Source organism: Chiloscyllium plagiosum, unplaced genomic scaffold (genome assembly GCF_037043375.1).
Source record: "Chiloscyllium plagiosum isolate Xiang-an unplaced genomic scaffold, Cpla_swu_hap1 HiC_scaffold_27, whole genome shotgun sequence".
Lineage (NCBI taxonomy): Eukaryota > Metazoa > Chordata > Chondrichthyes > Orectolobiformes > Hemiscylliidae > Chiloscyllium > Chiloscyllium plagiosum.
The window spans coordinates 66,789,649-66,813,418 of record NW_028270165.1 but is presented as its reverse complement, the minus strand read 5'-3'; the positions used below and the strand labels follow the sequence as shown (position 1 = coordinate 66,813,418).

General features: G+C 41.3%; 1 protein-coding gene across 1 annotated transcript; it reads left to right on the top strand.

Moving 5' to 3' along the window:
• Nucleotides 1-549: 549 nt before the first annotated feature.
• Nucleotides 550-23,770, top strand: LOC148144523 (scavenger receptor cysteine-rich type 1 protein M130-like). The gene is made up of 13 exons (XM_087975376.1): nt 550-952; nt 1,521-1,835; nt 4,070-4,384; nt 6,070-6,387; nt 9,441-9,758; nt 10,936-11,276; nt 11,463-11,793; nt 11,904-11,945; nt 12,081-12,197; nt 13,558-13,665; nt 14,933-15,046; nt 16,236-16,367; nt 23,652-23,770. The coding sequence occupies exons 1-13, from the start codon at nt 550-552 to the stop codon at nt 23,768-23,770; spliced, it is 2,973 nt and encodes a 990-aa protein (XP_087831502.1).

The following is a 23,770-nucleotide window of genomic DNA, read 5'->3' as shown; positions in this document are numbered from 1 at the left end:
TTCAAGCACAAAGTTGTGTTAAGAATCTCCTTGCCTTAAAATTCATGTTGGACAGCTGTCTGTTCATAACTAATGGGGTTGCATGACTTCTGAAGGTCTCTCATTTCAGGATTGCTGTGGAGCAGAGTGTTAAGGATCAGTTCCTACGCACATTGCCATTCTCAGATAGAGACAACTCATGGGGATACTGTGAAAATTCAGTTACACACACAGTGCTGCTTTCAGCAATGTATATAAACCATTTCACTCACTATTGAGCTGTGACATTGTGCTCACATGATCATACATCCCACAATATTTCGGGCTGTGACAGGCGGAAGTACTGTTTCACTTTCAGATGTTCGCACGGAGGATCAGTTGTGTTTTTCTCGCCATTTATTGCGCCCATATGTCATGAATGAGTAATAAAAAATCTCCTCATCTTGGCCAGTTTAGAGGAATTGTTTCTGTGGAAACATTTTTCTGACCCTCGCTCTCTGTGAGTGAGCATCACTTCTAAAATGGCATTTCACCCTCCACAATACGTATTGTGAGTTACATTGCGATAGCATGCATTTTTTTTGCCATGCCATCACTCCCATTGGAGCTTTCACAATTCCGCAGTATTCACTTTGGTTACCATTTCGGTATTTTACAGAGACGGTGAGGCTGAGACTTGAGAATGGGGGCAGTCCTTGCGCTGGCCGAGTGGAGATTCACTACAGGAGACAGTGGGGGACAGTCAATCATGATTTTTGGGACCTGCCGGATGCCGCAGTTGTGTGTCGGGAGCTGGACTGCGGGACCGCGGTCTCTGCCCCGGGCGGGGCTCACTTTGGACGAGGATCCGGACCCATTGTGACCTGGAATGTTGAGTGCAGCGGGACCGAGCGCGCTCTGAAGGAGTGTCGATCAGCGAGTTGGGATCACCGCTCCTGGTCACACAGCAATGATGCTGGTGTCATCTGTTCAGGTAAAAATCTATTACCATTTCTTTGGAGCTTTATCACAAGCCGGAGCTGCCTGAAACCAGAAAAGGATATAATAACAGAGCGAAAACTATCCAAATATTATTAACATGATAATTAAAAAACGCCCAATTCATTCGGTTTCATAATATAATGCGTGAATATTTGAAGCGAATGGGAGAGGTGAATTCTCGTTACCGTTTCCAATCCGGTAAAGGGGCACGACAGGTGTCCATTGTCATGCCACTTGAAGACACATTGGGTGAAGTGCACTGCAGGAATGATCACATTTACAACCCAATGCATACTGAGATGAGACATTGTGCTGGCTGGCAGAATCACTTTCTGTCACTTATCCTCAGGTTGAAAGTTGCTTTCTGTCTGAACAGCTGAGGGTCGGGGTTATGGCTGAACATGAATGAGATCGACAGGGCAGCAAACTGATTGTAGGAACAATTTATTTCCAGAAATGCCAGACCTGTAATTAATCATATAAATGTTTATCGGAAAATAATCTAAGTCGCTGTTTCTATAAATTTCTCTGATTCTGCGCTTTTTTAAAAAAAATCTCAGATCACAGAGCTCCGAGGTTGGTACCTCAAAATTCCCAATGCTTTGGCAGACTGGAGGTTCAGTTCGGTGACACCTGGAAAACAATGTGTGGGCTTGAATGGGATTTGAAAACCGCCAATGTGGCCTGTGCACAGCTTCATTGTGGAGTCGCAGTGTCTGTTTCAAGCTCGATGCATTCTGGAGGCAGTGCTGTCCTCACGGCTACTGAGGTGTTTAAATGTACGGGCAATGAGACTCAGCTGGGGACGTGCCCTCGGTCTTCAACCACGCACCAGGATTGCACTGGACACAACAATGTCACCCTGATATGTTCAGGTGAGTACAAGCTTACCGAAAGAAAAAAACACATTTCCGCTTAATGTGTGTAAGAGTAATGTCGCTGGCATTCCTGACATTGCTTTGACCGTGACAAATCTCACCTAATCCTCAAGGTTCTCATATTCTCTGGCACAAGAGTGATGAGGTAAAATATACACGAAATTATTGAAAATTTAAACATTTTAAAACGTTTGCGTTTGGATTGGGAAAGACATTTCTTCAACTGTCCACAGTCAATACACTTTAGCGTCGACGTTGACTAAACGTCGCTCATGGAGGATAATATGAATCGTTGGTCTATACAGATACATTGATGTGAATCTCAGACAATTAAAGTTATGACAAGACAATTGTTTATTTTCTGAATCTCCCTGACCCGATTATATTTTTAACAATACGAACAGACTGTATGACATCATTGAAGATCACTCTTGACAACAACTTTTTCAGCAAGAAGTTCCAGCTCACAAACACTCGTTGGTTGATAGATATTATCATGGTAATTTATTCACCGTTCTGTCCCTTACTTGCGACCCTTCTCAATCTCTGAACTTTCACGTTGCTGTAAATTTATCTTGCCTTCGTAACACGTTGTATTTTGCATGGTATATGCACTTTGTCAACAGTCTGATTCACTACATTCCAATATGTAATACTGTGCACCTTTTGTCCGAAATCGTAACATTATTGCCTGTTACTCTTTCGATGATCAATTGGCAGGTCCCGTAATTTCTTTCGTTTGCTGCTTTGTTCATCAAGTAATATTCTCGTATACCTCTATCAGTTCCAGCTTCATTGCTTCAATATGATCCATAACCTGTACAATACACATTAGTCGAAAATAGAAGCCTGTTCGCGTATCTCTTCGAGAATGCATCTCCTCAAGAGCCAGGACACACTTTGTCAATTATGTGTTCCACATAATTATAAACAATGTTTTCCTATCTTCCCAAACGCAAAGGAATTATTTCTCTCTTTCTGCCCTAAATTCTTCTATTCTTAAATTTCAGTTTAAGTTGCATTGCTGACTCCTCTACCAAGTATTCTGTCAACTTGATGTATCTCAGCTTTTGAAGCTCCAGCACTTCTGTCAAAGTGCACTTATTCACAACATGAAGAGGGAAAAGGTGAAAACATCTAAATGCACGTTGTATGTCATTTTCCAGGCTGCCAAAATATACTGCCTCAAACTTCTTTGCTTAAAGTTTCATCTGTCACGTACTTATCTGTTCTGTTCTCTTTGCATGCTCCACTGAAATTGGGAGATGTCATGAATAATGGTTTGAAAACATTGATGCATGGTACCAGGGGCTAATTTTGAAGTGTTACTCTGCACCTCAATGCAAATTCGGGAAAGTCCATGTCACATTCTACCAAACGGTACACTTTCACAGGTTATAATTGATTTCATTACTGTAGGTTCGATGGGAGAATAAAGGTTAACATTATTGAAACTGCATATTGCAGCCAGCATCTGATGCACTGGTCATGATTTGGTCACCTGGACGCTCAACATCTTACTGTACAAAAAAACTTTTAACATTATATGTATCTCAATTGCCTCAAACTTGTAAACTCATTTGTTGCCCATGTTTCAGAAATTGCCGTCAAAAATAATTATTTAATACATTCGCCTCGTTAGCTGCACTGTATTGTAACACCCTGATGGAATCGGCTTCCTCAGTGGGCTGAATGACTGGTCTTTGATATAAGGTAATGCCATCAGCGTTGGTTCATTACCCCACAATCTGAAGTTGCCATGATGGTCCTCACCTTCTGAGCTCAACCCTCGGCTGATGAATAGTGACCATCAGGTTCAATCACCATCAACCACATCTCTCTAACAAGAATGCAGCCACGTATTCAACAGTAAATTGGGTTAAGCATTACTGCATGATTGCAAAAGTCAATCTAACCTGCACGAGCAATCGGGACCAAAAGTACACTGCTGTTATCAAACTATGGACTGCATCAAGTTAACCTTTACACCCTCGTTTCATAGGTTTTCCAGGACTGAGGTAAATGATCATAATCACTATCTTGGGAATACCCTTTAAATGGGAATAGTGGAAAGAGTTTCATGAAATAATCGAAATTATTTTGAAGACATTGTAACTGTCACGTATTGTATTGGGCAATGGAGGATGAGATTCGATTTATTTTCTCTTTTGAATCTTGAACAAGTGCGTGGATATTTGCAAACGTTTGTTTGTTTATTTGATCCAAAACAGGAAACAATGGTCCCCGATTGGTTGGTGGGGAGAACAGGTGCTCTGGGCGAGTGGAGGTCCTGCATGGAGAGCAGTGGGGAACGCTGTGCGGTGATTACTTTGGCTTACAAGACGCCAATGTGGTCTGTGAGCAGCTTTTTTGCGGGACTGTAAAGTCGATCCCGAGAGATGCTCGATTTGGGAGGGGAGCCCGACCAGTGTGGAAGGAAAACTATGAATGCAACGGAAACGAGCGACGATTGTGGAACTGTCCAGTTTCACATGGGGAAAGCTTCAACTGTTTACATGGAAATATGGCCAATGTCATCTGCTCGGGTGTGTCCTTTACAGCAAGTGTTCTTTTGCTAAACAGTGTTCCTGTGTACTTAAAGTTTGGAATTATTTTATTTATAACTTAATGGAATGTCATTGGAGAGCCCACGGCCTGTTGGGCCTTTTGTGATTAATCTCGGTTTAACTGGCGCACTAGTTCACTTCAGGAAGTCATTACCTTTCAACTATATGGTTAATAATCCGCAGTCATATGTCCGTCAGAAAAGGTTAGACCGGCAGATGTCCTTCCATAAGGAAAAGTATTAGCCAGATGAGTTGTTAGGAGAATTGATGATCGTTTTACTGTCACCATCGCTAAGACTAACTTTCCGTTCCAGACTATTAACTCAGTTTGATATTTATCAGCTGCCATTCTGGAATTTCGGGCACTCTCAGCACCACCAGGTCTTAATTTCTACCTCCACTTTGCAAATCAAGAGGCCATGTTTGATTTGGCACAATGATGTTCTGAGATACGACACTTGAGTTTTCGGAAGCTATTTTGTATTAAATGTACATTATCTTTTTTAAAAAATTGTGAATGCCATCCAAGGTGATAATTAATTTCCTAAATCTTTGCATATAACTGCCGCATTCTTCAAATGTCAATCCCCTGTCTCTCCAAAGATGCATCCATTCTGCCTGGGTTACTAATTGTGTTAGTGCTTCTAAACTCTCTGTACTGTTTCAGATTTGGAATATTTCACGAACATTTTAACGATTATTATTCTGATACTTAGTCTTTCAGGGAACGGAGATGTGACTGGTGAGGCCAGGATTGGTGCTGATGCCTGATTTCATTTTAACTAAGTTGGTTTTACAGGCCTTTAGTTATGATTTTGTCACTCTTTTATGAGCCTGAAGACCTTGTCGGGCAGATCAAATGTGGCTGCATGAGTTTTGTTTTCAATATTTGTTCATAGTTTCCCTTTTCACGAGCTGAAACTGGGCTCCAATTCCAGAGCATACCTTTTCCAACATTCCCCCAGAGAATGCATAAAGCATCTGAATTACTCGTGTCAACATTTTTACGACATGACATTCTGCCCTCAACTCCTGGCAGGGAATATCAGAATCTGCACAAATGGCGCCGCAGATATCAGATGTATTCATACCTTCTAATAAAAGATTTTGATGTATCAATAGCATGGAGACAATTTTCAAAAGAAAATGGAGAATATTGGCAGTTACGTTAGTGAGTGGTAGCATCACGTTTTAAAATTAATGAGCTATCGCAAATGTTCACAAGTGTTTTGAATGTCATAATTCTCAAACAGACTTGTTCCTCAATTTCCATTATCTTCTTGACCGTTGTCTCAGTCTCAGTTAAGTTGCGGGTCATTTGCTCAGTGCAACATGCTCTGCCGTCAACCATGAGAGTAGTGGTAACATATAAATGGTCAAACATACGAGTAGCATCTGCAGACTGACAGTCGGCCTGAATGGATGAGGCCGCTCGCTAAAGACGAGACTTTATTTTCAACGAATGCCAGAATAGCAGCGCTTTTATTTCCACACCTCTCTCAATTTTGTTGACAGAAGAAATGTGATGACATGATGAAAGTATTTGAAAAAGTAAATGGACAAAATACCTTTATGATTGCAAATCATACATTTTCCTGTGATTGTCAGTTCTCGAATATCTGTGTTCATTTCAATCGCTGTTCTCAGTAACTCTTATTTTGCAGATGAAAATTGGGCGCTAAGACTAGTGAATGGAGAAAGCCGCTGTGATGGCCGAGTTGAAGTTTACTCTCATGGAAGCTGGGGCGGAGTGCATGACACCGTGTGGGATCAGAATGATGCCAACGTTGTCTGCAGACAGCTGGGATGCGGTTATGCCTTAGAAATATATAATTCTTCAAAGTACGGGGAGAGTGATGGTGGTTCGTGGGTACATGTTGTCCAATGTCATGGACATGAATCACAGCTCCAGGACTGCAGGATCTCCAACACATTGAATTCGTCTGACATCGAAGGCAGTAGTGTAGGGGTCCTCTGTTCAGGTAAGTAGACTCTTCACATTTAAACCAGCTCAGATATATCAAGCTAAATATTCATCTGCTGAGTAAATTGAGAATGTACACTACTTGCTTGTCCGTGTTCATTTATTCATCGCTCGGATATCAGCAGATCTGAGGTGGGCGGCGGGTGCAGATGGATGAATATGAGAAATTGACACCATTTTGTTGTGAGATACAAGCATTACGTGGCAGGTCAGGTGAATTGGCTATGCTAAATTACGCAGAGTGTTATTTGCATTAGTCAGAGGGAAATAGGTCTGGGTGGGTTAAACGTCGGAGGGTCGGTGTGGACTGGTTGGTCCAAAGGGCCACTTTCCACAATGTAGGGAATCTAATCTTATCTCATCTAATCTTAAGGGGCGGCAGGCTGGCACAGTGGATAGCACTGCTGCCTCACAGCGCCAGAAACCCGGGTTCAATTCCCGCCTCAGGGAACTGTCTGAGTGGTTTGCACATTCTCCCCGTTTCTGCGTTAGTTCACTCTGGGTGCTCCGGTTTCCTCTCACATGCACCAAAGATGTGCAGTATAGGTGAATTGGCCATGTTAAATTGCTTGTAGTGTTAGGTGAAGGGGTAAATGTAGAGGAATGGGTCTGTGTGGGTTGCTCTTCGGAGAGTCGTTGTGGACGTGTTGGGCCGAAGGGACTGTTTCCACACTCTAAGTTATCTCATCGAATTACAGTTTCTTAACCCAAAAGTAAAGTTGACACACGTGCACAAAGAATGCGTTAGTTCTGATAAAGAGTCACTCGACTTGAAATGCTAACACCACTTCCCAAAGAGGCCAGTAAACCTCCTGCATTTCACCAGCAGAGTTGGAAAGATTGACTTATAGGGAGAAGATAAATAGACTGGGGCGTTTTTCCCTAGATGGTCGGAGGCTGAAGGGAGACCTGACAGAAGTTTATTATATCAGGAGGGGCATGCATAAGGTGAATAGACAAGGCATTGTCCCCAGGATAGTGAAATCCGAATCTGGAGGGCAGAGGTTAAAAGTAAGGGGAAAAGATTTCTAATGGAACTGAGGGAAAATGTTTGTCACAAAAGAGGTTGTACGTATGAAATATCTTGACAGTGAGGTGTTGGAGGATAGTACAGTTACAACATTTAAAAGGCATGTGAATTTGTGAATAAATAGGAAGGGTTTAGAGATATGTGGGCGGAATGTTATCAAATGGGAGTGGATTAATTTAGAATATGTGATTGACATGGAGGAGTTGGACTGAAGGGTTTGTTTCTGTGCTGGACATCTCTCGGACTCCATTACTTGAAATGACCGCATTTCTTTCAATTAGTAGAGCTTTTTATCTTCTCTGAGAAACGTCTGATCTCGTGCAGCATTGCAGAGACTGAAAGCGCAGTTTGAATTTTGTAGATAATGCACGAGAGACGGATTCCATACAAAACAAGTGTCTTGAGATGTTTCACATGCGAAGTCTCCGCACTGCAATTATATAATATCTTGGGAGTCGTTGTGCGTTATGTACCTCGGGATGGTGATGAGACCCTGAAAGGACGCTTTCATGATCATTGAAATGTCGAGGCAATGGCTTCTTGGTGATTGTGTGTTAAGTACTCATCTCGAATTACAATCGGGGACATTGCAACAGCATTGGAACTAAAGTTAGGGGAATGCTGTGCGGTAGATATAAGCAACTGTGTGACTTGTGATCAATCAGAAAAGCAGTTTGCAAGCAGTGAGCTCAGGGAAGGTCTCCTCTCGTGTCAGGTCCAGCGCACAAGTTGTCAAAAATTCCATTGTGCAGAATAACTTACAAACAGCTGTTATGCTGTTGACCTGATGGAAGCTTCACTTTTCCCCTATAAAGATCATAAAATGGTTCGTTAGAAACTGAAGACAGTGTTTTTAGGGCGAACAAGTTTATTCTCAAACTGCAAGAAGCATGATTTAGACCAGAGCAGAAAACTGTGTGCAGTTGAGGAATCCACATCAGAGGATGGATTTGACAGTAATGGAGACAATGCAGGGGGAAACGTATGAGAGATTTTCTTGAGATGAACAACATTTAGCTATGAAGACAACTTAGCCAGATTTGGATTCATTTCCTTTGAACAGAGTCGACTGAGTATGGGCAGGATTGAGGTGTATAATAAGCAAGAAGGAATCTTTCCCCTATGTTATGCAATTGCTTACCTTGTGGCACAGAGTTAAGGTGATGGACAGAAGGTTCAGAGGGACCTGAGGATATTCTTTTTCATCCACTGGGGCGGGGGAGTAGTCTGGAACTCAGTGCCTGTAAATGTGGTCGAGGCAGAAACGTTAGTGAAATCTAAGATATATTTAGATGTGCACTTGTGATGCGAAGGAGTTAAGGACGAACCCAAGTGCTGGGAAATGAGATTAAAATATTTAGGAGCTTGTTTTTGACAGAAACAGAATTGGTGGGCCGAAGGTTCTTTCTCTGTGCTGAAGACTTCTTAAATCTTTGATTCTGTGAATTAGTTCTGGACATTTGTATCTAAGTACACGTGATAATAGCCTGAAATGACTTTTCGTCCCCTTTCAGTATTTACACTTCTACAACTACTCAAAGTGCTATTGCTGTCATGCTAATATATATGTTGTCTTTCAGTTATATTCTCGTAAGGTATAGTATTCTCATGTGCACTGATGAATGAAAGCTGAGACAGTATTTATATTGGACGAACGTACAGTTATGTGCACTATAAAATAGGGTGAGCATTAGACAAAGTCACGCGTGGACAGACATCAACGGAGTGACAGGACGAGAAAGCACAAATGCAACTGTTTGCAAAATATTTCACGGAATGTTCAACATAGAAAGGGAAACTGAACCTGGCAGTACCAGGTGCAATAAGATATTTTGAAACATTTATGTGCTGCACATTCTTGCTAAAAGGTTACACTTGATCGATTAATTTTGTAAGAAATTATGTTTCAGCACAATAAGTACTTCTCATGAGAACATTTAAAACGCTCTTTCCTGTATCTATACATTATGTTGCCCTGAGTGATGAAGGGAATGTGCATTGAATGTGTAATTTTTTCACAGAGCACTTTCAGTTAAGGCTGTCAGATGGTGGAAGCCCTTGTGCTGGTCGAGTGGAGATTTACTACAATGGAATATGGGGCTCAGTTTGTGATGATTCATGGGATGTGGTAGACGCTGAAATCGTTTGTAAACAACTGGGTTGTGGAAAAGCACTGGATATGACACTCCCTTCCTCCTCTGGACCGGGCTCAGGCCACATTTGGTGGAAGGACGTGAAGTGTTTTGGAAACGAATCATTTCTCTGGGAATGTCCTTCAGTACCATTGGGTCACCAAGACGACTGTTCTCATAAAGAGGATGTGAGAATTATGTGCTCGGGTGAGGCCATTCTTCAATGCTTTTACTTTGCTCGAATGTTGTAGGTGAGACGTCATGCTGACGTATGTTCACTGAATTCGAAGGAATGTAGAGCAGCGGCAGTAATTTAAAGAAACGATCTCTGACACTTACATGTACACAGAAAGTGAAAGAACAATTCGTTTCTCTAATCTAACTTGCTTTTCTGTCAGTTTTTTTCACCTTCTATTGATACAAGACGCGTTTGTCATGAAAAGTGTCATTTTTGATCTGTTGTCACTACTCCAAGTGGATGCCAATATTGTCCTGATTGTCATAAAGGGTTTGCTAAAAATTAATTCCAAAATTTATGATATTTACTTTTGTATCGAGCCACCAGAAACATGAGACCTGTTCGTGTGTCTATCGAACTATTTGTGACTCGAAAATGAAGGAGTGAATTTTTTTCTTTATGTTTCCGAGCAGACTTCACTGCATCAGACACAGCTCCTGTACAATTGTATCTGACCTGTACTGCCTGCTTATTAATGTGCACTTGCGGTTTTCATGATTTTTCAGAAGCAGTAAAAATATTCCGTAATTTGCTTCCAACTGAACAGTTTGAAACTTCCCTGGTGATACAAAATTAAAAGTGATTGCATATATATATATATAATTGAACAGCCATGATATCAGAACCAGTTCCAGTGGATCGTCACTTCTGCAAAGTGGACAATTTACTTTTAACACAGGCTTTCTGTTTTCTGTCAGTTTCTGCTTCTCGACCATTTCGGGTTCTCAAACAGTTCGCCAGATTCTAGTAGTGCCTTGGTCAAGTCCTTCTAAACTCCATGCACGATGCACATTTGGCTCACTCCTTTTTTCATTGCAATATGTGTCATGAAGAAAACTGAACACAACGATCCGCGGATGCTGCGAATCGAAAACAAAAAGGAAAATTTCTGGAAAATCTCATATGTCAAGCAGCATCCGTCGAGACAAAGAGACAACGTTTCATGTCCAGTGACGCTTCCTCAATTCAGAATCCGCGTCACTGGACCTGAAGATTTGTCTGTGCTTTCTCTCTTCACAGATTCTGTTGAGTTTCTCCAGCAATTCCCTTTGTTCATATCATGCATCCTTCTCGTTTCGGCAATCACAGGACACACCAGCGATATGGACAATCTAACAATCTGGATATGTGTTATTGTTTGAACAGGACACAAGGAGCTGCGGCTGGTGAATGGAAAGCATCGCTGTGAGGGAAGAGTGGAGGTGTTCTACAATGGGACCTGGGGAACAGTGTGTTCAGACACATTGGATCCACACGTCGCCAAAGTGATTTGTAAACAGCTGCACTGTGGTGAGTTCCAGAATGTTGAATACGACGCTCAATCATTCGGAGCAGGAACGGGAACTATTTGGCTCGATGAGATGGAGTGTCTGTCACACGAGTCGACACTGTGGCAATGTCACACAGATCCGTGGGGTCAACACGACTGTCAACACCGTGAAGATGCTGGTGTAGTTTGTTCAGGTAACATGACAAGCCTTCTCAATGTTCGGGTGTCATTTCAAGCATGAATTCCCGATAGACTGAGCATCTTTCTCCTTCCAACAGAGAGCAATGTGACAAAGGAGCAGACCCTCAGTTCAACTTACTGCCATCAACAATTAGGTGCGTCTTCTTTCTCTATGTGCGAATTCTTGGAGATTCTGCTTTGTACTGCATTCAATAATAATCAGTTCTGTACCACAGATACGCAAGACAGTGTGCACTTGCATGGAGGAAGCAGCAACTGTTCTGGCAGAGTGGAAATCATATGCGATCAACACTGGGGAACGTTGTGTGGCAATTCCTGGGATATAACTGATGCAAATGTTGTCTGCAGAGAGCTGGGATGTGGCTTCGCTCTATCAGCCCGAGATGAGGCCGCTATCTCCCAGGAGAAAGATGTTATCTGGCAGAATGATGTGAAGTGTAAGGGAAGAGAATTCTCTCTGTTGGACTGTCTCTCCGCAGCTCCAGCTAAAAGCAAGTGCAACCACAAGGAAATTGCCAGCGTAAAGTGCTCTGGTAAGATTGATGCTGACTGACGTGCACCATTAATGTTAAAAATCAGGGCAACTATTTGATTTCCTAAGTTACATTGCCCTTTATAATTATTCGTACTTTCTGTTCCACAGGATCCGAGTTGGTGACGGTCTCCCCTTCACCTCCACCTGCGGGTATTTATGACTGATACTATTATTAGTATTTGTGTTCGCGTTCGCCAGTGCCATTGTTTCCTTAATGATGATTATTTACAATTTTCCATGGCAGACCTTAACTATGCTAAACCCATTTGTACTCCCTCCTTTAAGGGCAGGAAAGCCCGTCTATTTCCATGCCTGTTGTCGTCTGTTCATCTTTGGGAGTCTTGTTAATCTGTGAGTTGGTCGCATTACTGGTGGTCATGCAGAGAAAATTGCAAATGAAAGGTAAGCATCATATCTACCGACTGAGCTAACACTGCGTCACTTTCACTGTTGCATATGTTCTCGGGGCTGTACGTTTTTATTGCACTTTTCGAGCATTTGACTGAGATGGTCACGATTGTGCGGCAGTTCTTGGCTGTTTGTTTTCTTCGAGGGACTTTGCCCAATGAAACGCTAAGTTTTAATAAACACTCAGATAAATGCATCAAATCTGTAAATAGCAGTTAAAAGAATATTTTAACTGTGTGAAGTATGCATCAAGTCGCTCAATATATTTGGAGAGAAACTGAATTAACTTATAATGTGGAGTTGCTCCAGTCATTATCATTGGGAAAGAAATATAATGACTGCACTTTCTTATCTTTCAGTTAACATATACATGACATTCCAGAGCAGGTCAATGATGGCAGCAATATGTCTCCGTTTCATTGAGTTATTTGCAGACTGCCTCTAAATATTTCTTCATTAGTTACTATTATTTATGGTTCTTCAGTGTCTGGGTGCTGCTACCACAACCCAAGATCATTGAGAGGATTAAGGGTCCTTTTAAGGGAACTTCCAGTTCGGCAACAATTGGCTTCCCTTGACTGAGCAAATGATACTTCTGTACTTTGCACAATAATTTAAAAGCGTTTGCTTGGGAACCATTTTCCACGAGTTGGCAATGACAATCAACACTAATAACAATCATTTTCTATCCTTTCACATGCTCTTAATTTTCCTTTACATATAGCCATAAAAACTATGCACTTAGTCTATCACGATCAATGTCATCAAGGTGCACCTTATTTCATTCGTCTCACGTTTTGGTTTTTAACTAATTGTCATAATTATGCAATTGTTTAATGAAAGTAGTCCAATTCTAACAACATTATTATCAACCTTGTTTGTTAGCACCACGGTATGTTGAACATTAATTTGTAGTCTCCTCAATGGTATCAAGTCTTTTTTTAAAAATATAGGTTATTAGCATTTTCTTTTTTCATTGCATTAAAGAGTTTCATTTTCTGCACTCAACATTTTCACTCACATGCACCATTGCGAGCTGAGAATTTTCTTGAATAGATATTTGAATCAGCAAAATTAGAACAAAATACCCAAATTTATACCAACAAGAACGTATCGCTCTTTCTGCTTAACATACTAGGTTCGGTAACTGATGTGACATGGAAATTAATCATGGCCTGTTCACTTGTTTTTCCAATATGTTCTCCCTTCAGCGATCAGTTAACGTTGTGTGAAGATTCTAATCTACAGCATTGTGTGAACTCGTTCTTCTCTCCCCTGGTTCTTCAGATATAAACACCTTGTTTCTGCGAGTGTTCAGCTACAAATGCTGACCAGTCTATTGTGTATTCAACAGAACTTTACCTTGGTGGCAGAGGCTCACGCCTTGGTTTGTACCAAGGAATTTATGAAGAAATTGAGAATATTCCCCCTGGCAAGAGGACGGATCACAAACATGGACCAGGTATATATTTCCTATTGTATCGTGAATCATGACTGGATAAGTATAGCTTCCATTTAATTTGCAGTCTTCCATGATCAATGACTGAATGAACATGATTATTAGTTAAAACACAGTCGTCGTGTGTGGGAAGCTATCTCATTAACTGTGTCTCTGTCCGCATTTCGTGAGATGAAGAATTTCAATATGATAATTCCCACTGGCCTACATTCCTGATAGATTATTTCTGGCATGTATTTGAAAATGCAAACAGAACTATCAATTTCACTTCTACCCTGGTTCCACTCTGACCCCTTCAGATGGGTGGACAACTAATCAATTCGTCATTGATTTTAAAATAACATAACTTTTGCAGTAAGTATGGATTACACAGCACCAAAGAGCGGAAGCAAAATTGAGGAATCAATGTATAAACAAATATGATGAATCACAGAAGATGAGTGGTGCTGAAAGTGTGCATATGACTCTGAAACTTTGCAGGTGTTCAGATACAGTGTAAATGAATGGAAAGAAAATGTCTGGTAGATGATAAATGTGAAATTATCCATTTTGGTTGGAATAAAATTATACATGACTATTATTTGAACGGACATGGCCTGAAAAGTACAGATAGCAGATTTAGGACTAAATTGAGGAGGAACATTTTCACCCACAGGATTGAGAATTTATGGAATTCCCTGCCTCATCAGATGTCTTTAGAACTGGGGTGAATAATGTTTTGAACGTTAAAATCGTGAGTAAGTCGAACTGAAGCCACGAAAAGGTCAGTTATGATCTTATTGAACGGCGGAACTGGCTGGAACGGTCAGATGGAGTACTCCTGCTCTTAGTTCTTTTATCATATTCCTTCCCGCAGTGGGTTCACTTGACATTATTCCAGATATTTATACAGGCACGATTAAAGAACAATACTTTCTGTTGTCACCCTACAATTAATAACATAAAACCTTCAACTACAGTTCATAAGTCTACGACATACAGGATCAGGATTAGATCATTTGGCTCATCGAGTCTATTCTGCCATTCAATAAGGGCTGATGTGGTTCTCAACCACTTTGATTTGCCTTCTCCTTGGATGTTTTTATCCCCTTATTAACCAATAACCTTTGTATTTCTGTTTTAAATACACACTGATTGGCCTCAATAGCCATCTGTGTTCCATAGATTCGCAAGCCTCTGGTTGAAGAATATTTGCCTCATTCTAAATCTTATTGGTCATGGCTTCTCTTGGAATTCGAGTTTGAAAATAACTCTCCATTTTTATTTTTAGTAATTTATGCTTCCATTGACTCACTCAATCGCATTGAATACTACACCAGCCACAACTTGACCGACAATAATCCCGGATCTGAAAATCTTGAGGTGAAATCCAACAGCATTCCAGGTGTGTATAGCATCACTTTCTGTCAATTAATTTTCGTCCTACACCCTCTAAGCTGTCCAAAACTTAACGATTGCAACCCTCACAAGGTAGTGTGACCACTGGAATGTTGGTTAAAGAGAAAATCGCTGTTTTGATACCACATGATCATGGGCATGATCTGTCCGGCTGTCTTGTTGCTCACAGAGATTATAGAGCCTATGACCTCTACTTGTAATGTTCAAAGAGATGTGCGTTCGATGTCGTTGCTTTCAGGAACTGCACTCACACCCATTCCCGAAGAAGAATACGTCTCCTTAAGCTGAACATTACAAAAACAACCAGGTTATCATTCTAATCGCATTTTTACAGCACACCTTGGCCCACAGCCTTGTATGTCTTGACATTGCAAGTGCATCACTGAATACTTTTTTGAGCGCGTTTTGCCTCTCTCACCCTTCCTGGCAGAGAGTCGTAGATTTCCTGTTTACTTCTCCCATCACTTCTCTGAAATGTATGGCCTTTGGTCATTGATCTCTCCACCATAGAGAGATGTTCCTTCTTGTCTTCCCCAACTACAGTCGTCATCATTTCATGACTCATCGCAGGCATGCCAGCGACTCTGCATGCTCAGCTCCAAGTCAATCAATTGCAAGATAGATACAGCGGTAGGTCTCTCAGCCCTTCGTAACTCTTCCTCCTTTCAATGAGATAATTCCAAACTATAGTGTGGCCTAAATCCAGCTCCCTGCCTTTGAAGCATGTCCATAAATACCTTTGATCAACAATAATCTCGGCCACATATAAAATTAAGAATTGATCAGACATGCGCTAATTTTTGGGAAATATATTTCCAAACCCTGTACAGCTTTATCCTTTCTTGACATCTTCTCTGAACGGTCTGGCATTAATTCTGTGTATAACACCTCGAGCTAAAATAGTCTAATCAGTTGAAGTAGTTTACTTTATGTTGCCTATCTTATCCGGGTTATTATTTTGAATAATTCAATCAGATAACATTTCACCTTCTCATTTCCAGAGAAAACAATCCTAAGTTGCACCAACTCTGCTCATTCCGTAACTTCAGAATTTTGACCTAACTCTTCTGGTCTCAGTTTCCAGCACTTGCCTTATCTGAGACATTCGTCTCGTTTTCTAGTTATTGTTGTTGTGTATTTCAATTTGTATCAGTGATGCTCATCTTTCTCTCCAGGTCGAATTCGTGGTGAGTATGACGATGTTGAGACTGAAGATGCAGACTGTCATGATGGAAAGTTACAATTGGACAGTGATCCTGATGAACCCCTCACACTTACAGATGATGACAGTGGTCTTTGTTCACTCGGTGAGTTGAATAACAGATACTCACATCTTTAACCACCTTTCTGTGCATTCACACTGCCATAATTCCTTTCCATTCCATGATAATATTATATTTGCTGAAAATCCAAGAACAACGTCCAAACCTGTGCCTCATTTCCACACCTTGTCACTGAGAACGCAATGTATTATTGGAGAACGATTTTTATTTCAATAGCATGAAGAACCGTCTTTAAAAAATGAATTCGATGCTATTCATGATACACTGCGTTTTGTCAGTTCTTCGAATCGCTGATCTTCACCCAATTTTGTAATTACAAATCTATAAAATTGCTGTTTCAATGCGTCATCAACTGGCTGTATGGAGAATATGAAAGATGGGGTTTTATGTGCTCAACAGTTTGAATGATTTAGTTCTTGTAGCTCACAGGGAATACAGAGCCTCGGACCTTTACTTGTAATGTGCAAAGAGATGTGCGTTTGATGTGGCTGTTTTCAGGAGCTGCACTCACACCCATTCCCGAAGAAGAATACGTCTCCTTAAGCTGAACATTAAAAATGCCAATAACTCACGGTTGCCTTTGAAACCCAGACTAGCTGATCAGCTGCTTAACCATTTTAGTGTTTCGAATGGCATTTTGGAAAAGAAAAACTGCTCCAATGTTCCTTGTATTCCCAGTTATCCGCTTTCATTATTCTTCACCTTCTCTCCTTTTTCACAGAGAGTTGTTTAATTACTGTTGTGAGAACCCTCCTGTAACATGTAACAGTCACCACACTGACAACCAAGCTCCTGTGTTTCTTTGAAGAAGGGTCACCGGGCCTGTAACTTTAACTTTGATGTGCTCCAAACATGTGTCCAGACATGCTGGGTTTTTTCAAGCAATTCCCGTTGTTTGTTTCTGATTACGAATGGGCAAATGAGCTTCCCTGCACTGCATGATTCGATAGAACTATGATACAGCCGTTGCCATGTTACCTCTGTTGTCCAATCAGAAAATACATCTGACTTCCCCTGATAACTCGCATATCGGTGGCGCCTTCACTGTTGACATACACTGGATGTGCGATCCAAACTTTTACAACGTTCGCATCAAACCCATAATTGCGACGTTTCCCTCTGAGTTCCAATGTTTCTGATGCAGAGGAAAGAATGGGATGCCTTGGCTTTCAGCAAAATTCTGAAATATCTTGAGCACTATGTAATGTTGAAAATCATCATGGAAAACTTGACATTTATTTTTGAGTTAAACATTGAATACTTTCGTGAGGATTGTTTAAATTAATGAAGAAAGCAACTTTTATTGTTTCACAGAGATCTATTAAATTGTTTTAGGAGTGCGAAAGAAACCATAGATATTTGTTTATCTTGCAATTTCAATCAACATCTCACCTGCAAAATCGTGCATGGCCAATGATATACTTTTGAACATTTCATAACTACTATCATTTAGGATATTGCCCAGCCAATATTCGCACAAACCAGAGGCGATGATCATTATATAATATTTTGAGTGAACTTGTTGATTGTAGAATAAATATTGGCCCAGTGATCACTTGCTGCACATATCTCTCTAATCTTCAGAGTAATTTCCAGGCTGTCGTTTGCATCAGCTAAACACACAGATAGATAAACATGTCAATGTGACTTCCAAATATGGCCCGTCATCAGTCTGACCTTGCTGAGGCAGAATTAGTCTTGTCCCTACTCCATGGAGTGAGAGTTTCAGCTAGGGATTGGTAGATTCATGTGCTGTGAATCGACCCAGAGGCGACTTGAATGCGTGGACTCAAATTATTTTCTTTATCATTTCAGGTAGAGTTTAGAAGCGATTTCAACATGGGACGTCCTAATATTGCGAGAAGTCGCCGACTATCGTTTTGAATCTCCAAAATATTTTTCTCAATATAAGCTGCAACTGGTTGTAATTCAGCAGCATGTACTTTGGCATTGAAATGTATATATTTGCATATATATACATTTGAAATATATCTGAAAAATTGCATGTTGTGTGTTTTAATGAGTTAAAAGTGGGTATAAACCGTCTGCATCGAAGTTATTTTTTATGTGTGCATACATTACGTAATTCATTTCTCAGTGTGGATTTTTGAAGTCACAATAGTGGACGATGGTCCTGTGGCCTGTCAATGAGGTATTGAGGAAATTCCATGTGAAATTGCTTTGCTTTCTCATACCGAATGAAGGAGGCTTTTCAACTTGTCAAGCCAAAGAATTCTATGAAGTGCTGTTTTGCTGTTTATTGAATGAAATGTTCTGTCCATGAACTGGGAATATTTCTGAAAGTGATGTGCAAAATGTAGGACACAATTCATCAATAAAAATGCAGTGATTGCAAGTTTGTTTTGGGATTCTGAGTCCGTTTGTTGATGTCAGTGCCGAGTGTATGTGTGTGAGTGTCAGTGAGTAAGTGAGAGTGGTTGTAATTAGCTGTGCTTGTGCAACTGCATCTCTGAATATGAGAATATTTGTGCTTCGGCCAGTACGTTGGAAAGCCGATTGCAGGAGGGAAGTACACAGGAAATGGAAGGGAACTTGGAAAATTAACATACAGAAGGATCGTGGCTTACAATCTGCTTTTGTGTAAAGGTAGCAACGCAGGTGGGTAAGGTAAGCAAGGAGGCACATGACAAGGTTTCCTGCATTAGTCGGAAAATACGTGGTATAATTTTTATGCAGTCAGGTTGTGTGTTGTCGAACTTTAATTCGGCCACCTTTGGAAGATGACACACAGTTCTGGCTGCCACTCCACCGAAGTGACATGGAGGCTTTGTTGAAGCTACCACTGAAAGAACAGCGTGCAGGTGTGGGACACTGCAAAGGGTGTGATGCATGCTCTGTTTGGAGGGGCATGCTTGGTGTGGATCGCCAAAGTTGCGAAGGTGACAAAGTTGTGGAAGCGCAATTTTGTCGCGGGGTAGGGGTGGGGGCGAGGTGTTAATTTTGAACGGGCAGAAAGGAGGAAACTTCGGAAGGCTATGAATTGAGGCACGGCATGTTTGAGAGTGAGAAATGTGTAGGGTAATATTTTAAGGTGTAAACAAGCAGGGAGTGGTGGGTGAGAAAGACAGAACCGAAAAGTAGAGACAGAGATAAAAAAAAAGAGAACACATTCAGAGACGATATCTGTGACTGTGTCTCTGTGCAGTGGAGTCTCTGTTTATTTTAGATGTTGAATCTGTTGAAATTGGGTTAAACCATTCCCCACTTTCTCTCAGTCATCCCTTTTGTTCAAAGTGATATAACACTGATGGTCATGTTGATGCGAGTTTCCATAAGTGTGTCTTTGCATTTTGTTGTGTTTGTACCAGTGTGTCTGTACCTGCCTGCAATAAGATACACTTTATCCGGGATGGAAGTTTGATTGAAACAATAAACTAAAAAATGCGAGAGTCAAAGGCTTGGAAGTTCTCTCGCTTTCTCTCTCTACCCCCTCCCCCAACCCCGTCCTGCTCTTATATTCCAAGTGAGACAATGCCAACCAATACCAGTCCATAAGCGGCAGATATTTTTTTCTTGGATAAAGCATTCAAGCCTGTGAATTTCCCCGGTTACAATGATACTTTATTCTTCAAGGAGAAAGTGAGGACTGTAGCTGCTGGAGATCAGAGCTGAAAGCGTGTTGCTGGAAAAGCGCAGCAGGTCAGGCAGCATCCGAGGAGCAGGAGAATCGACGTTTCGGGCATGAGCCCTTCTTCAGGAATCATTCTTGGATGCTGCCTGACCTGCTGCGCTTTTCCAGCAACACGCTTTCTTCTTCAAACCTGCGCTTGTAGAAATTTTGTTCAATCGATCTTGCCCCTGTGATATGAGCAGAAGGAGATGAACAGACCCAGTGTTGGCCTGAGCCCTTCAAATATTAAATTCTTCCGTCACTTAGAATCTGACTCAATAAATTACATCTCCCTCCAAATTGCACAAAGTTCATCATTTCTCCTTATAAAAACAATTCACAGGGACGGTCCAGAATACAGTTGCCAGCAAATTTTCGATTTAAGGTGTACAATGTCAGGAAACAGCCCAAATATAAATCATTTCGACATTGCAGAAGAAACTCATAGGTTTTTCAACATAAACATCTTTCACTCTGATGGAACCCGAAGTAAAATTGCAATCATCTCACTAGTGTGTGCATGTCTGTGTGCCTGCATCTGTGCGAAGCGTATGTGCGTCAGTGTCGTGTGTACCAGTGTGCGCGTCAATATAGATGGTTGTCTTTCTGTATCTGTATGCTGCGTTGAGTTGGTCGCTCTCTTTTCGTCTCTCTGATGGTCCGCTTGATGGCTTTCACGCTGCAGCTTCTCCTATGCAGTGGCGTTGGCAGGCCAGCAGAGGGTGGTGTTATATCAGTTTTAACACAAGGGAGTAATTGGGTCAGAGACATTTCTCTTCTCTCTTTCTCTCTCTGCCTTCTTCTTCTCTCGTCCTCACTCCTCCATCTCTCTCTCTCTCCCTCTCCCTGTCCCACTCTCACCTCGTTCTTCCTTCATCTGTCCCCTGCTCCATATCTCTCTACATGTCTCCCGTTCTCCACACCCTCTCCCCCACGCTTTATCCCTTCCTCTCCTACTTCTGATCCCTCACTGTCTCTCACCCTTTCATTTTGTCGTGTTCCTGTCTGCCCTGTCCCTCTTCCTCTCTCCCTGAGTAACTCGGAAAATATTATAGGTAGCAATGAATTACCAGGAGGAGGTCAACTCGTGTGATCAAGACACAGGCTATGGTACCAAAGCACTTCTGTTGACCTGGACTGCACACGGATGTGTACACTTTGCCATACATTTCAGAGGTGCATAGTAGGGTGAGCCACAGGCAGTAATCAAACTAGTGCATTTGCTGCCAATTCCCGCGGATTCCAAGAACACGTCACGTGGGTTATGATTGATTGTGTATGTCCTCTCCATAAAACCAGAAGTGGGAACCATTGCTTGCTCACTGTAATGGATGTGGCTATCAGATTTCCGGAGGTATTTCCATATTGGTGTGTTAAGGTAAAAAGGGTGGTGGAGGAGTTGGTACCTTTCTTTACCCAATATGGGTAACCTAGAGAGATTCAGTCAGACCAAGTCTCCGATTTTGCTCCGCAGTATTTAAGGAAGTCATAGATAAATTCTGCATGCAGCACCTTAAATAAAATGCGTACCATCCTGAATCCAAGGGAGCCTTGGAAAGGTGGCATCAGACCCCGTAGATCATGTTTATGAGCGTACTGTCAGGGTTACCCAAATGCTTGGGATAAAGGTATCCCATTCACATTGTTTGGATTAGAAATGCAAAAAGCCTCCACCGCTTCCTCTGGCAGCTCATTCCAAACATGAATCATGTGAAAAAGCTACACTCAGTTCCCTTGTAAATCTGTCCCCTCTCACCTTGAACTTATGCACTGTGTGTTTGGTTTCCCCCACCCTGGTGATTGAAAAGCCTTGGATACTCACGTTATGTATGTCAATCGTGATATTGTAAAGCTTTACAATGTCATCCATCAGTCACCTACAATCTGGGGAGAAATCAGTCCCAGCCTATCCAACCATTCCTGGCAACACAAACAATCCAGTTTAGATTACAGCATTGTAAATCTTTTCTGCTTTCTTTTCCAATTTAATAACATTCCCAACGAGCCTTTTATCAATCCTTTGTCTATCCAAATATTTTCATCTCTCATTGTCACACCTCACTCCATTTTTCACTCATTCATCCGTCCCTATACATTCTCCAGCGTATATATGAACAGCTTCAGAGCCAAAGCCCATTCTGAAGGAGGTCAGGGAACCCGAAACGTTAACTATGCTTGTTCTCCACAGACACTGCCAGACCTGTTGTGTTTTTTTTTAACAATTTCTGTCTGTTTCCGGTGAATGTTTCAGTGCAAGACAATGTGGGAACAGTGATCAAAGTTCAGTATGTTTAAGGTAGGTAGAATAATGATCATACAGGTCCTCTGGTTCATGTTTTAGAATAGTCAACTGGAGAAATTAGGCTTAAGTGATTCTTTTCAGGAGAAATGTAATTTTGTCAGGTGGGATTCATTTAAAGGTCAATGATCAGAATTCGGAATCACGTGGAATCATACAGTCGTACATCACGGTAACAGACCTTTTGATCCACTCGTCAAAACTGATCAAGTTTCCCAAAGTAGAGCAGTCCCATTTGCCTGCAGTTGTCCCATTCCCTCTGAACTTTTCCTAGTTATGTAACTGTCCAAATGTCTTTTCAATTTTTTAACTACACCTGAATCAACGTCTTCCTGTGAGGCAGAAAGGTTAGGACGGCAAGATTCGGAAATTGCAAATGACAAGAGATATCAAAAGTTTAGTCAGAATGAGAAAAGGAAGCACGTGCTTAGGAAATTGAAATCAAACAAGACCATTGCGAGGTTTGAAGGAAGCAGAGAAAACATTAACAGATGAATTATCAGTGCTAAAACAGACCATAAAATGTTGTTGGCCAGTAGGATCAGGGCGATGTATTGGTGCATTCAGAGCAAGAGTTCGGTGTGAACAGACTCAAGGACAAAGGAGGGAATTTATGACGAAAGCTAGAGGAAGGGAGTCAGGTCCTTCGTGAATATCTCGCATCCGTATCCACAAAGTAAGAATGAGATGGATGATGGCAAGTTTAGGGAGGAATATGTTGATATTCTGGGTCACGTCAAGATTAGGAGTGAGGAGGCTTCGGGTGTGATGTGAAATATCAGTTTAGATATGTTACCAGGATATTGAAGGATTTGGTGGCTGGGGTATTTGCTGAGGCTTTGTCAGAGATTCTTGTATCTCTTTAGCCACAAGAGAGGACACAGGAGACTGGAGAATAGGCAATGTGTTTCGTTTGGTTAAAAAGAGCAACACTGTTAATTCAGGTAATTACATGTAGTTGTGTTTTTCATCCATGGTAGTTAACTGCTTGTAGAAGATTCATACAGACGGGATTTGCTCACATTTGTTAAAAGAAGGGCATATTAGAGATAGTAGCCATGGGTTTACGTGAGATGCCGTGACTCACAAATTTGACTGAGTTTTGTGAGCAAGTGATGAAGATAATTGATGAGGGTAGTGAGTAGATGTTGTTGCCGGCAAAGACTTTACTTTAGCATTGAATAATCTCCAGTATGTCTAGCAGATAAAACCACATGGGTTCCATGGTTGTGAGTTTGTAAGATAAATCAAAAATTGGCTTGGTTGGAGGAGACAGAAAGTACAACTTTGATATCTGTTTTCTGACTGTAGGTCTGAGAGATATCTCTTTGCAGAACGATCCTTGTTGTGACCTGCATTGTTTGTAAAATTCATTTAGCTGATCTGGTTAGTAAATTTCCAGAAAACATGAAAATTACCGGAGATGTGGGTAGTGAGGAAGTCTGTCAAAGCACACAGCAGGCTATGGAACATTTGGAAATTGGAGCAGAGAAATAG